Raw genomic sequence first — 16,142 nt, 5'->3', positions numbered from 1 at the left:
TGCTGTATATATTATCTGTTTGTTATTTTTTATTTCTTTACAGTAGTTTATATAAAGCTATCCCGTGATACATATTTATACAACTGTAGTTTAACTGAATGCAATGTATTTCACAATCTTAATCTCTGCTCCACACTTCTATTCTGTGAGATACAGTACGCAGTGAAGTTTTACTGCTGCTCACAAACTGATCCAGTTATACATGTACATGTAATTCAATGCAAGTTGAAAGCATGGAGCGGATGTCTGAATTGAAAAAAAAAAAAATGTTTTAATTAAAACAACTCTCGGATGATATTATAACAAAACACACTAATTGTGAGAAACTGAAAGTGCCAAATGGATGTCATCAACTAACAGTAATTTAAAGGGAAATAGTTTCATAATTTTACCTGCCAACCATTTGGTGCAACGTTTTACAAATTTATTAGTTGTTTTTTTTTTAATTTCTTTGTTTCTTTTCCGAAATATTGTTCAGTTTTTTCATGTGACTCCGGAGGACTTAAACTAATATTTAGAATAATGAACCTTAGTTGTGTTTATTTTGCTCGATTTTCAATTCAAAGTTGGTGACTGAGTATGCAGGGGGGTGAATCACTTGTTTCCATAGAAACTTGTTTGGGTTCTTTTTATTCGGTCTTTGCTACAGTTGTATTTATATAAGTAGTAATGCTTTTTCATTGTTTTGACGATGAAGGGTAAATGTACTTGTAAATAACTTTTTGATTATTGCTAATGTCCTCTTCTCTCTGTATTTATCTTACCTTTTTCACACTCTGCAGCCGGATGAGTAATTGAAAACGCTGAATATAATGGAACAAATTGAGTAAGTGCATGGCTCTGCAATCTAACTGCATCCTCTATGGCTAGTTATAATCTATGTTTAGTGTCAGTATGATTATGTAAACCTTTCTGTCAACTAACAGATGACTGAGTGTGTTCTTCCCAGCATTTCGACATTACGAGTCATTTGCATATTTTAATTTATACATGGGCTTGCTAATTAATTTTTTTGTCTTTCAAAATATAGTGTCTGTGATCTGAGGAGAACACTTGATCATTAACTGAGTAAATGTATTCACTAAATTATTTTATGCAGTCATCTCGTGAATTCAGACACATTTTTGCATGGAGACCATCAGAGAATTTCATTTGTAATCAGCTTTGATCACCAAATTTTCTCACACTCAAATTCAGGTAAATTTGTTCATATTTACTGTAATTTTCAATCTTAATTATGGACCAAACCTTCAAAATGTGACATTGTGTGTAGTTTCGATAAAAAAATTTGAAATTTTTGCAAAATGTAGAAAAAAGCTGGAATTAATTTGTTGATGGTGCCTGAAGATGACTGTGGTGTTCCAAGGGTTAAAGAATATCAATGTGGTTTTAGTTTCTACATTTATGTTGTATTTATGACATTCTGTTACTGAGTATAGTACAGTCTGAGCGTAACTTAACACCTAGCTACCTTTAAGCTATCTTAGCCTGCTTTCGAAACTGAAATTGCACAGAGTAATCTGTCTAAAAATGTCTCTTCTTTGTAACATGGCCAGCTGATGGCCAACTTGGAAGTTAAGTTACCCCAGACTGTACTGTACATGTACCGGATTCGGCTGATACCCCGCCCATTCTAAACCCCGCCCATGGGCGATGTTTCAAATAGTGGGCGATGTTTTGGTCCACACATTGCCTGACTGAACCAACAAACATTTTTACAGACCAATTTTCCCGTCCGACATCTTGCATCGAGCGCACTATTTCAAATATGACGCTAAAAATAATTCACCGTGAAGTCGAAACGCGTAAAAATACAATAAATCCAATGCTGTAGCTAATTGTTGCGTGAAAAAATGGTATATGCTTGTATTTTATGCAAGTATTTATCACCATTTTCAAGAGTAAGAGTAGTAACTTTACATTTCACTTACATTTATTACACTTTTGAAAAGAATGCTATTTACGAAGTTTAAAATAGCCAAGCCATCTTGATTCAAGCCTCTTGGTTGATTTGACAATGGTAGGTATCATTCATGTTTAATCTTTGTCTGTATCGCATTCCAGACAAAAAGTTCAAGATCGGTAAACAAGAAATGGACGAACTAAAATGTCTTCTGTGTTTCACATGCGTCATGATTATTAAAAAAAAACACAGAGTTAAGCGGTCCTGTTCATGGTATTTGTGATAGTTAAAAGATTTTTTGAACAAATAATAAGTAACTATATTGATTTGCGTCAAGCTGAGTGGCCCGAATTTAAATATCAGTGCGTGAACTCTGGAGGTCATTACCCAACGTCGCACGTAATTCAAACACGTGGTTAGTAGAGTTCAGTCGAAATGTATGTGAATAATGCGATTGAAGTGCGCTGCCCAGAGTTTATTATATTATAGTAAAATTTAATATGACGCATGGTATGGTTTATATTACATATTCACTTCATTTCGAATAAAATAATTAAAATAAGTATCTAAAATATTTTCTCGACTTTCCGTAGACATCTGACTATCCTGTTTAATGATTTAAATGCGCCCATGTTTATGTTTGCGTAATTATTACAAATGCAACACATTATCAAGTCGGTAATATTGAAATGTTCACAGACCTAATACCCCGGGTCAGTGCCCTAACAATGGTAAAAAATAACTTGAATTTGCGTAATTATCATGAAAGCAATACATTACACAGTTGAAATATTTAGAGCTCGTGTAATATTGTAAGCAAATTTGTGAATTAGAAAAGCAGTGAACTAAGTAAACGACGTTGATATATTCAAAGCCAGTACAGAGTTGCATACAAGTTGCGTAATTACAGTACCGTCGGATATAATAACAATTTTACTGGATCGCCGCGCGGACCGCAAAAGAAAAAGGTTGCTAAGGTAACGCGCCAGTTCAGTACGTGACTTGTGGTCAAACTTCGGTCAACACACACTTGATGTCAGCATCGCCGCGTAGCAAGTTTCGCAAAGAAGTACTTGAAGTTCAATTGCGTCCCAAAACGATGTCGCTAATCACTCACTTGTCGCAACGTGTGTTGTGTCATGTCCATGATGCACCCCGTTTCGACTTTGGCTTGCTTTTCCTTCTTAGTGCATGGTCTTGTTCATGTAAAATGCGACCTCTCACCAATGTATTAAAACACTTTGAATTTATATTTTGCATGATCACATTTGGTCAATGCAAAACATTATTTTTCTATACATTTTCTGAGACCATTTTTACCAGCGCAGGGTTATTTTTTCAGACAAGATGGGCTTCGTAATATCTGCCATAACATAGCCCGAGCGATCTGTTGATCCACAATATTCTTTAAAAAAATCAAATCTTCCATAAGATCCCCCAGGGCGGGGTATCAGCTGAATCCGGTATATGTATATTGTGTGTTGTATTTGCACTGTTAAAATCTACATCTACATGTATTACATAAACAATAAAGTCCAATCATTACAAATTATTTTGGCTCATACATTTACATGTTGTACATGTATGAGTAAAACACTCTACTATTGGAAATGTGCTTGTAAGTCAAATACGATGTATATTTTGTGTTGAAATTTGTAATTGTAATGTGGCCTGTAATGATTAGCGTCATATGTAACATGAGTAAAATTCATTGTTTTGTTTACATGAAATCCGAATATGCGCTGCACAACGACCACCAACCTTTGGTGTGTACGGTCAAAATACTGATTTGTTTTGTGTATGTGTTATTGTTTATTATTATTTGGTTTACAAAGCATTTCAAACTGTTGTGATTTTTTTATTTTTTATGATACTTCTACCCCAGATTACCTTTGAGGTGTATTCATATTGGAAGAAGTTTTCATTGACTAGAACAATCTTTTAATAACACTAATTGTACATGGATGTATGTGTCTTACACAAACCATAGATTCCATCAAATGTATTCAAAATTGTTCACAGACACAGTCCTATATCTTTTGATCACTGCATATACTACTGTAGAATACTTTATTTTCGCTTGGAATTAATTTTTGCTATTTTTAGCTGAAGGAATGATTCAGTGAAAATAAATTCCTTACAAAACACACAAAAAGTCTTTTCAGAGAAAATTTATTCCAGCTTAAAAAAAAGTATTTTACAGTATCATCATTACATTTTGGCTCAAAACATTTAAACTGTTAACAGAGAAATGTTTTTGACAATTCAGAGGCCATGCACACTGAACATTGTAGTGATACAAGTTTCTGCTACTTACCGCGAAAGCCAATCATCGCGAAGCTACTAGTATAGTGATACAACATATTTATCTATGGCATTGTTAAGTCGTTTCAACTTTATTTTGAGATTTATTTCATGGTTTTCTGAAATGCTTTGTAAGTTTTATTTAATGTTTGTTTGCATATTCCTATATTTTGTCCATACTGTTACATTATACAGCATCAGTGTTGAGAAAACCTACATGTACTCTTTCAAGGCTGATATTTTCTAATACCATAAGTGCTAACAAGTACAAATATGAAAGGTCTTTAAAGTCTATGGAATACTGTAAAACACTTTATTTTCCCTTGGAATTTATTTTCGCTGAAGAGATAATTCAGTGAAAATAAAATCCAGCGAATATACATTTTTTTCTTTATTTTACATTTAATTCACCAAGAATCAGTAAAAATAAACTCTATACAAATCATCTAAAAAGTCTTTTAAACACATTAATTATTCATTTGTGTTCATTTTGAATTAAATCCATGATGTGAACATTTAAAATAAAAATAGAACTTCTTGTCTAGCCAACATCATTACAAGGTCATTTGCATGAATGTGTTAAGAAGAGTATTTTCAATAGTCAGAATTATGAAAAAAAACCTAATAGTGAATTTGACCATTAAGTAGTCTCTTAAGCAAACATGGTGTGACATTAACTTTCACAGAATGTCTAATTCACAAGATCAATTCTGTTGCTAACTTTCTGTGTTTTTAAATGATGTCAAATTTTTTAGCATAAAACATAGTTTGTAATTGGTAATGAAGTGTATTTTATTTAATTTTATACTAATTTGTACTATAGTACTCTGTGTCTGTATTTAATAATCCTTCAGTTAATTATTCATATGTGGTTAAGACATGTACATGTTTAAGTATATGTTTGTTGAGAAACCCACTAACAAAACAACAAATGTTACATTATACGTGAATCTACCCCGTGTACATTTTACATGTACATGTACACATCGCATTGACATATAGACTGTACAGGATGTTGCCATGTGACTGATATCGACATGACCCAGTCGGATGACCACCACCACTTGAAAATCTACTACTAGTATTATAGATCTATTAATAACATCAGTGGAAATTATCTCAATATTTTGTTATTTTTTCATATAAAATAATTACAATATTACTTCTATTGGTAAATTTAAAATTATGATATAAAACATAAGATTATCTGTTGGTAGTAATTAATTATGTCTTAATACACCAACATGTGTGACAGATTTAATTTGAAATTGATTGAATTGTTTATCACACTTTCTATATAGCAAGTACCTGTTCCTCTCCCAGATACTTTCTGGCACTTCTGTGAATTATATTTTGTTACAAGTGTATTCATGTAATTACTCTTTCCTCATCTAGATAAATAGTGTTATGGCAATGCTTTAATAAAAATAAAATGATGGTATTAGTATTTCACTTTAACAAGCTGACACACTCTATATCCTATATTTTATTAGTGAATTATTTTACATGCAGTGGATACTAACAAACAGGGATGTATGTTTTGGACTGGCAGCATCTGCTTTTCTGACATTATTTCTATCGCTGAATGTGGTACAAAAATGAGACCTAAATGTATGCATTCATAGTTTTGACAACATGTTGTATTTGCTACAAATTGGACATTGATCGATTGTCAAAATAACATGTACCTAAATTGCCTCTTAATACATTTTGACTTTCAAAGTTTTTTTTCTGCATTTATATATTAACTTAATTAATTAAATTATCTGTCCATTGGTAAATACATCACCAAACAATACCAGTTTTGTTCATTCCTTACCCTTTTATCAAATCTGTTTGGTTTCTTAATTACTTATTCTCATGGATACTGAAGTGACATTTATTTCAAAATGTTTTATTTATTATCCATCAAATGCAGTGCTTGCCTTAACTTTTACTTCTTGGTTGTTGTCATGGGAACAATCAATTCCCTTTAAAAGTTAGAAAGTGACTGCCATCCATTAGTGTTCGTATCTAATTGGCATTATATGCGTGACACAGGGTTAAGGTCACACATCTTGGCATATCTGGATTCTTTTTGTTCAATAACACCTTTAATTTGTTCATTGTTTATGCCAATTTCCTTCCTTTTCTCACTGACTTTAAACTTGAATAACAACTACCATATTTGTTCTATCGATAGCACACCCATTTACATAAATTACAGAGGTGTTTCCATGGTCTAAATAAATTGGTTTTTTTTCCTTTGGAGATACGCTTCTAATAGAGCAAATACGATACTTGCCATTTGGGAATAAAATAATGAAAGAAATCATTTAGTTTGTAAGTCTGTTTTCCCAGAAAGTACCATCTTGAAAATGTTTAGAGCTTAATGTTAATTTTTAAACTCTCTTGTCCCAAATGTATGTTATCTATATGTTTCCTACAGTCTGTTAATTGAGTTACCGGTACTATTCAGTTGTCAGAATGGCTATTTTACTTTACCCAAGCTATAACGTCTAGCCCTGAGGAGTCATGTGTAAAGTCTATTCATTTTACTTTCATGCATACAGGTGACTGAATTTCAAAAGGCTAAATTCAAATTTGAGTACTTACCATTTGTTTTGTTGTAACTTTCAGGTTGAATCATTGTACATCGCCTGCCATGGCGAATAATACATCAGTAGATGAGCTAGACTCGCCTATAGATAGGTATGAAAGGATTGGACATATCCAAGAGGAGGAGGACGATGACCTCATCGATATTACAGATGATGACAACAGTAAATCTGAAATTAATTTTAGAGATTCTACACAAGGTAAGAAATTTATTTTTAACTTGCTCAGTTTAATTTTATTAGTCCCCGTTCGGACACAGTTCGAAAACGGGGACTTATGATTTGACCCTTGTGAGTCCGTGTTTCCGTGCGTGCATGCATCCTGACCAATCATAATCAAACTTCACACGGACATCATACATGTATTATACATATGCACATAAATTTGTTTCACGATCTGATTCAAGATGGCCGAATGCTGGCCATTTTTGTGCTAAAGAATCATCCAAATCAAGCATTTCTCGGTTGTTTACAGATGGATTTTGTTCAAACTTTGTATATACATTAGACATTATGGGATCTTGATGAAAATAACTTTGTTTTTCAGATAAGATTCAAAATGGCCAACTGGCGGCCATTTTGTTTCAATGAATGTGGTTCTCGTGCCATATCTCTGACTTGCTTTCACTGATTATGTTCAAATTTTAAATATTCATTATACATCATGTCATAGATATACAGATATATTGGTTTGACAATCCTATTCAAAATGGCTGAATGGTGGCCATTTTGTGCTTAAAAATCATCAAATATCAATCATTTCTGGCATTTATGGATGGATTTCGTTCAAACTTGGTACATACATTAAACATTACGGGTTCCTGATGTACGTCATTTTATTTTTCAGATCTGATTCAAAATGGCTGACTGCCGGCGATTTTGTTTTAATGCTTGGGCTTCTAGAGCCATATCTCTGACATGCTTTGACTGATTATCTTCAAATTTTATATATTCGTTATACATCATGTTATAAATATATACATGTATTCAAAATGGCTGATTTTGTTTTAATTAATGCTGTTCTAGAGCAATATCTCTTAATATGGACAAGTACTTGTTTGACGATCAGATACAAATGACTATCATCATAATCATATTCCTGACATGGTTATATTGCAGCTATATTACTATAAACAAAACTATATATCTTAAATTCAATAACTAACGGGGACTGTGCCATGCATGGCTTGTTATTTTTGACTCCCGTGTTCGAAGCACAAAAGGGAGTCTTTGCAGTTACCCTGTCTGTATGTCTGTATGCAGTGTTCTCCACAAATAAAATTTAAAGAGGGGTACTAATTTGCATATAATTAACATATTTAATTTGCATATAATTAGCATACTAATCAAACATTTCAAAGGAAATTCTTAGCACTTTTATATTTACATCAATTATATACTGTGTACAAGTAGTATATTAATGTTCTTGAATTATTTTGATGAATTAGTTAAACCACTTGATGTGTAAAAAAAATATAAACTTTGACAAATGAAGAATATCAATTTTATTCTTTGTAAAAGTGTAATGGAACAAGTTGTGAAATTCTAGCCTTTCATTTATTTCTTTTAATTTTCTTTTTAAATATTTCCATTTTCATAGGCTTTTATAAATGCACTGAGATATTGTAATAGTTGAAAACCCCAAGTAATAAGAAGAAAAATATTTTCACATAACAAAATTACTATTTAAAAGAATAAAAGAAAAAATCGAATCAAATGACTGTAAATAAATTAATCATCATGTTGATTGCATTGTGGGTACTGAGGACAAAGGTCAAATCAGATACCGTGACATCCATGTTGTTTCAGTGTTTACCGTACGTTTTGTTTTGGTGATTTATTTGATGATTCTTTTTACTTTTCGCCAATAAAAGGCAAGTAACAAGCAATTGGACCAGTAAGTTGTTGCTGGTTCTCCTGTTCTTAAGTGTCTTAGCTAATTCAGGAATGATGAGAAAACTTGTTTTGACTATCCCATTGCGTGATTAACGCAATGCTTGTGACAATCACTTCACGCATCCATTCATTGTTTTTAGTTTATTTATTCAGTCAGTTTTTCCCCAGACATCAAATCCATTGCCCTAGTTGTCACCTATGCCACTATCTGTCTCTTAGTTCTTTGTTTTATCGCCTCTCAATTAATAAGAGGTCTCTCAATAACGTCGTCGGGACTGTGAAACAGCCTGTCACCGAAAACATAGGAGGGTGCTGAAGATAAATAGATGGGCGCTACAAATTGAAGAGGGGCGCAAATAAATTAAAGAGGGTGAGAACACTGAATACTCAACTAACAATACAATGTATATGATCGGGACGGGAAATGTGAATGCAGGGCTCACGACTTCCTATGCAGGGCGCTGCGCCCTGCTAAAACCCCTCGTGGAGAACACATGTATGTATGTATGCCACTTTTTTTGTTCCACCGTTATCTCAAGAACCACTAATCAAATTTTGGTGAAACTTGGTACATAGATGCTCTGGGATAATGCGCAGAGTTGATTAGGTTTTGGTAAAAATCTATGAATATTAATTACCTAATTTGCATGATAATTAGCTGATTTTTAGCTGTTCCATGACTGTTCCACTGATATATGAAGAACCACTCATTGGATTTCGATGAAACCTGGCACATGGATGCTCTGAACTAATGCGCAGATTTGATTTGTTTTGGGTAAAAATCTATGAATATTAAATACCTAATTTGCATGATAATTAACTGATTTTAAGCTCTTCCATGACTGTTCCACTGATATTTGAAGAACCACTCATTGGATTTTGATGAAACTTGGCACATGGATGCTCTGATCTAATGCGCAGATTTCATTAGTTTTGGGTAAAAATCTGTTTATATTAATTACCTAATTTGCATAATGATTAATCAATTTTCGGCTTTTCCACTGATATCTCAAGTACTAATAACATTTCAATAAAACTTGGTACATAGATGTCATATGAGACTGCACAGACTTGATAGTTTTTAGGGTAATATCAGTACATATTAATTACCTAATTTGTATAATTAATTTTCAGCTATTGATATTTCAAGTAGTAATGAACACATTTCAATGAAACATGGTACATAGTTACTTGAGGACTGTGCAGAGACCTAATTAGTTTTTGCAGAAATATTTGTGCATATTAATCACCTTATTAGCATAATTAGTTAATTTTCAGCCCTTCACCTGATATCTCAAGTACTAATCATCACATTTCAATGAGACTTGCGACATAGATCTTCTAGGACTATGCAGAGACCTGATTAATTTTATGATAAATTATTGTGCATATTAACTACTAATTTGCTTAATTAGTTAATTTGTCCTAAGAACCACTCATTGAATTTTAATGAAACTTTTAAAGAGTACTCATCACATTTCAATGAACCTACATGTGTAGGACTATACACCATATTAGTTTTGGTAAATATTTATGCTTCTTAATCACCTAATTAACATAATTAATTAATTAATACTGATATCTCAAGTATTGATCATCACATTTGAATAAAACTTGGTACATAAATGCTCTAGGACAATAGACAGCCTGATTAATTTTGGGTTAAAATCTGTTCATATTAATTCTCTTAATTAGCACAATAATTAATAATTTTTTAGTTCTAATCACATTTCAATGAAACTTGGTACATAGATAGTACATTACGCAGATCTTATTACTTTTACATTGCGCAGACCTTATTAGTTTTACACTTAAATGTGTTCATATTAGTTACCTTATTTGCATAATTAGTTTTCTGCATTTCCATCAATATCTCAAGTTCAAGTAATTTTGAATTAATTTTTAATGTGTCTCCAATACTTTCAGCACACAGGAGTTCTTTCTAAGCTTTCTTTGATTATATTTGGTATTGATCACTGATGCCTAATGACACAATATTACCCTGGTCATACTAGTAAAACTAATTAGCCATCTCAACTCCCTGGGGAGTATACTGTATAAAACTATTTATTCATGTAAGAGCCCAGGGTCCTGAACATGGAAATTGCCAAAAAATCCCCTGCAAAACAAAACAAAAATTCAAGAAAATTTATAACACGCAGATCAACATTACGGATCAACTGTCATATAAGATCAATAATAATTTTAAAATTTACACAGTAAAAATTACAAAAGTTCATAGTTTATTTATTGTACGTTCATTGTCATCTTCATCAAAGTCCAAGTCAGTGTCAGTGTCATCATCAAACAAAATCCCTTCAGCTTTAGCAATGTTTTCGTCTTTGACCGATGCATCTGCTTTACTGATTGGCTAAGAATGAGATTACTACTAGTGTTTCATCATAGAGGTCAATCATGGTGAAAGTCCCGGCAGTTGGAATATCTCACTGTATGTATATCGCGGTGGGCTTGAAATAGAATTTTTTTGATGAAAGATAGATGGTAAAAATGTTGTAACACTACGTTAAGATCGCATTATGACCATGGCAACATGACGTTAAGGCGTGTTAGCCTTGTGTTGACGCAAGCAGCTCATTAGCTTTGTTTGCATGCAAATGAGGAGAACAATGGAACTGAACACGTCAGACACAAATATATCCAAACAAAAAAACCTGGATGGTTCAGTAACAAGTTGCGTTTGAAAATAAACTTCAAAATGTCATGCTTCAAATCATAAGTTTTGTAAATTGTACTTGCAATCACAGTATTAATTTTAGTAACTGTTGAGGTGGTATCATCTCTAGTTGCGAGAAAGTTATTTGAATAACCACTAATTCCCGGCATTGATTTTGGCGTGGATTCGGGGAAAAAACATACATGTTCCATCTTTAAAGAAAAGCTATTATAGTTATTAATAGTGGGCAGTGTGTGTATTTTCTTGTCCTAATTTTCATTATGTACATGTATGTTGAATATTTGCATTGATTGTGGGTCGAGAGAAACAAACTGTTACGCAAAATATATGTGTGTCTGTCATTTTTGACTCCCATGTGCGAAGCACAAAATGGGAGTCTCTGCAGTTAGTGTGTCTGTACAAAGTGTATGTGTGTGTGTACGTGTGTGTGTGTGTGTGTGTGTGTGTATGTGTGTCTGACTGTTCCACTGCTATCTCAAGAACCATACATCGGTTTTTGATGAAACTTGGTGCATAGATGCTCTGGGCCAATGCGCAGATTTGATTAGGTTTTGGTAAAAATCCATGCTCGTTAATTACCTAATTTGCATGATAATTAGCTAATTTTTAGCTGTTCTATGACTGTTCCACTGATATCTAAAGAACCACTCATTGGATTTTGATGAAACTTGGTACATAGATGCTCTGGACATATGCGCAGATTTGATTAATTTTTGGTAAAAATCCGTGCATATTAATTACCTAATTTGCATGATAATTAGCTATTTTTTAGTGGTTCCATGACTGTTCCACTGATATCTAAACAACCACTCATTGGATTTTGATGAAACTTGGTACATAGATGCTCTGAACTAATGCTAGGTTTTGATTAGTTTTTGGTAATAATCCGTGGATACTAATTACCTAATTTGCATAATGATTAGTCAATTTTCGGTTTTTCCACTGATATCTCAAGTACTAATCATCACATTTCAATGAAACTTGGTACATAGATGCACAGACCTGATAGTTTTTATGGTAATATCAGTACATATTAATTACCTAATTTGCATAATTAATTAATTTTCAGCATTTGATATAAGTAGTTAGCATTACATTTCAATGAAACTTGGTACTTACATACTCAAGGACTATGCAGAGATTGATTGTTTTCGATAAATATTTGTGCATATTAATCACCTAATTTGCATAATTAGTTAATTTTCAGCTTTTCCATGGGTATCTCAAGTACTAATCATCGCATTTCAATGAAACTTGGTACATAGATCCTTTAGGACTATGCAGAGACCTGATTAGTTTTAGGGTAAATAATTGTGCATATTAATTACCTAATTTGCATAATTAATTTTCAGCTTTTCTACTGATATCTAAAGTACTAATCATCACATTTCAATGAATCTAGAATTATGCAGACCCAATTAGTTTCCGGTAAATATTTGTGCATATTAATCACCTAATTTGTATAATTAACCAACTTTCACACTGATATCTCAGGTACTATACATCACATATCAATGAATGTACATGGATGCTGTAGGACAATAGACAGACCTGAATAATTGTGGGTTAAAATCTGTACATATTAATTACCTAATTTGCATAATTAACCAATTTTAAGCTTTCACACTGATATCTAAAGTACCGTAAAAACTCCAAAATTTCGACCGGTTTTAAATAATTGGTGTTAGATATGTGACGTGTTTTTAGAGTCAAAATTAAGGTGCATTTTCGGACGGTCGAATTTTTCAGAATAGAAATCAGCAAATGAAAAAATGGGGATGATAGACAGTGTGCTTCATTAGTTTTTAAAAAATGCAATGTCCGTCAATTGACGTAAACTTCCTCATGTTTCACGGTAAAAGCAAAGGTCGTGGCCGAGTTGTAACTCAAAATCTAAACAAAGTCATCAATCAGTGAGTATTATGACAAGCAAAACAAAACATCAAGACGCGGAGAAGAGGTCAGCACAAAACTAATAGGTCAAAAGACAAAGCTGTCTCGCACTACCTAGAAAAACTTGCGAATGTTCGAAGTACAGGTACCCATTGGACAAAAGATGCATGGAAGTTTAGCAAACTATCTCCCCGACCCAGTGCAATGTATCCGGTTAGAATCAAAGCTCACGTGTCCCTTATTTGAGGGACCAAATTCTGCCGTAAATTCGCCCTTGGATTAAAAAATAAAATGGGATTTAAGAAAATAAAATGGGACTTTTAAGGTGTATTTTGGCGTCATTTTTCGGACATTTCAATCAATCCTGCCGGCTAAAATAGAGTCTAAGTTTTACCGTAGTCATTGACGTTTGTCTATTCAAGAGTACACGTGTATGATTTTTATCGTGACTAGCGTGAGCGGGTAAGCTTCCTTTCGAGAATGAGCTGTTATCACTGTGAACAATGTTAAATTACCGTAAAATCTGTATTAGAAGCCGCATCCCTAATAGAAGTCGCATCCATTCTATTTGAATAATTGAGAACCAAAAATTCATCATTTCTCATATGTGTAGATGCTCTAATAGAAGCCGCATCCCCTCTGTTGCATTGTACCATTTTAATAGAAGCCGCGGCTTCTAATACAGATTTTACAGTATTCTTCAGATGACCAGTTTATTTTTTAAAAACAACTAATTTTTTTATTTAAAAAAAATCATGCCGTTTTCGCATCAAAATCCAAGCCAAAATATCGTACTACAACATCAATCTCTTCCGCATTGCGTTCAATAACATTAACATATTTAAATAAGCTATGGTAATTTGAACACGTTGGCATCATCCAGCTTTTTGATTGGTATAATTAGCGATTTGACCTAAGAGAACATGGCGGATATCCTACAGCATCAAACGTTTATACGAGACCGGAATCATTCGCTTACGATGAAACTAAGTTGACTTTTATTTGTATTTCATAACCATTCAACAAATTTATTTTGTGTACATTATTATAATCACTACTGAGTACAGTAATAATCAACAATTCAGAAACGCAGCATGCCGAGATTTTTGTGTTCGTTTTTATTTGAAACTTCGTTTATTTAGAATATATTTTCGTTACCAATAAAATAAAAATCTCTCAGTCAATCAGAAACCCGGATTCATGCCTTCGAGGAAGGTCCCGTTTGAACGCTCACATCGTTTTTTTTTTTCGTTTGGGGGAAAACTAAAACTGGTCGCAATTTTCGAATAAGAATGAGTCGGCAATTTTTAGTGGAGTCGAAAATTTGGAGGTAAATAAAACACCGAAACCCGGCAAATAAATAGGTGGGCGAATTTTTAGAGGGGTCGAAATTTTGGAGTTTTCACGGTACTGATTATTCCATTTCAATGAAACTTAGGTAGTACAAAGATGCTCTAGGACAATGTACAAACCTAATTAGTTTGGGGTAAAAATCTGTTCATATTAATTCCCTAATAAGCATAATAATTCATAATTTTTTGGTTCTAATCACATTTCAATTAAACTTGGAGACATAGATTTTCTGTTACATTGCGCAGACCTCATTAGTTTTACACTCAAATCTGGTCATATTAATTTTCTGATTTGCATAATCAGTTTTCAGCTAAGTAATTTCGAATTATATTTAATGTGTCTCCAATACTCTCAGCACATGGGAGTTCTTTCTAAGCTTTCTTTGATTAGTAAGTGTATGTATGCGAGTGTTGTGCTTCTGGTGGAAATTATTCAGCACCTCTTGTAAATAATAATTAATGTTGATACAGTTACAGTGAGTGAATCAACTACATGTATGCTGATAGTCAGTCTGGTGCAAAAGTGGGTTTAAAAATGAAGTTACGAGTGTATCGGTGGCTGAACTCGATGACACGAAACTGAGGGCCTGAGTGTCTGGGAATAACAACAAAAATATTTTACCGGTAAAAACGATGGGCATAAAATTTTGCCGGTAATAACGGCGGATATAAAACATAGCAGAAAAAAAAGTACCAGATTTTTAATTTACATTTTTTGGGCATCGGAAAACATACGGTTTAGTTTTCGCTGTGAATATTTTCGGACCGATCGGTCGTTCCATTGTTGACATATTGTTAAGTATAAATTACACATTCGTGTAAGGCGCCCGTTGCTGTAAATGCAAAACCAAACAGCCTGGTTTATTTTTTCGCTTTGCAAGTTTCAAAAAAATTGATTCGCCTCGACATATTCCGAACCTTCCGCATGTCAGCCATTTTGTTTTGACTAGGTCAGCACAAAAAATCTATTGGCGCCATGTGCTACTATGAATAATTTGGAAGTCTGTTAAATTGATACAAATTGTTAAAACAACTTAGTGAATTCACAATCCTCATTGAATGGCTATCATGGTCTTGGGTCAGCGCTGAGACAACCATTCGATTCAGTCACTTGGCAGCACAAACAATCTTGTGGATTGAAACAAGTAAAACAACTTGACTTTCCCCTTGACGTTTCTGTTCAAGTCCTGTACAATAATAATCAATCCATATTTACAATGAGAATGGAACGTTGTAGTTTAATTTTACCAAATGGTTTTAGTTAGTCATGCACCATTGTTGCGATGCAAGTCTATCAAAGTTTCTACACAATAATTTAGTAACCATTGCAAATGGCCAATTTATTGCGTATTCTTAATTTCTCAAAATTTTAAATGAAGACGCTGGAACCGCACTCTGGGCAGAGAAATGCTAATACATGTATGTATCTACATCGAGGCAAGATCAATCGTTTTATACGATTGCACAGGTTATCAAAATGCAAGCAGGCAAAAATGTTTTTT

General features: G+C 33.2%; 1 protein-coding gene across 3 annotated transcripts in view; it reads left to right on the top strand.

The window, feature by feature from the left end:
* The window catches only part of LOC100377540 (H(+)/Cl(-) exchange transporter 4-like), a 59,240-nt gene that overhangs the window by 2,017 nt on the left and 41,081 nt on the right, over positions 1-16,142 (top strand). For 2 of the 3 annotated variants that reach the window (XR_014929072.1, XM_085497634.1), the window contains exon 2: positions 6,827-7,005. Coding sequence is in view for 2 of the 3 variants with exons in the window: in XM_085497634.1 (XP_085353760.1) it covers positions 6,827-7,005 (179 nt within the window). In the remaining variant the exon portion in view is untranslated. Of the gene's footprint in view, positions 1-782; positions 827-6,826; positions 7,006-16,142 lie in introns of all 3 variants that reach the window. The other variant, XM_078013166.2, reaches the window with a different exon arrangement.

The sequence above is a fragment of the Saccoglossus kowalevskii genome, chromosome 4, assembly GCF_978046115.1.
Source record: "Saccoglossus kowalevskii chromosome 4, keSacKowa6.1, whole genome shotgun sequence".
Lineage (NCBI taxonomy): Eukaryota > Metazoa > Hemichordata > Enteropneusta > Harrimaniidae > Saccoglossus > Saccoglossus kowalevskii.
Note: the sequence above shows the minus strand (reverse complement) of the source record. Positions and strands in the feature narration are given on the sequence as shown.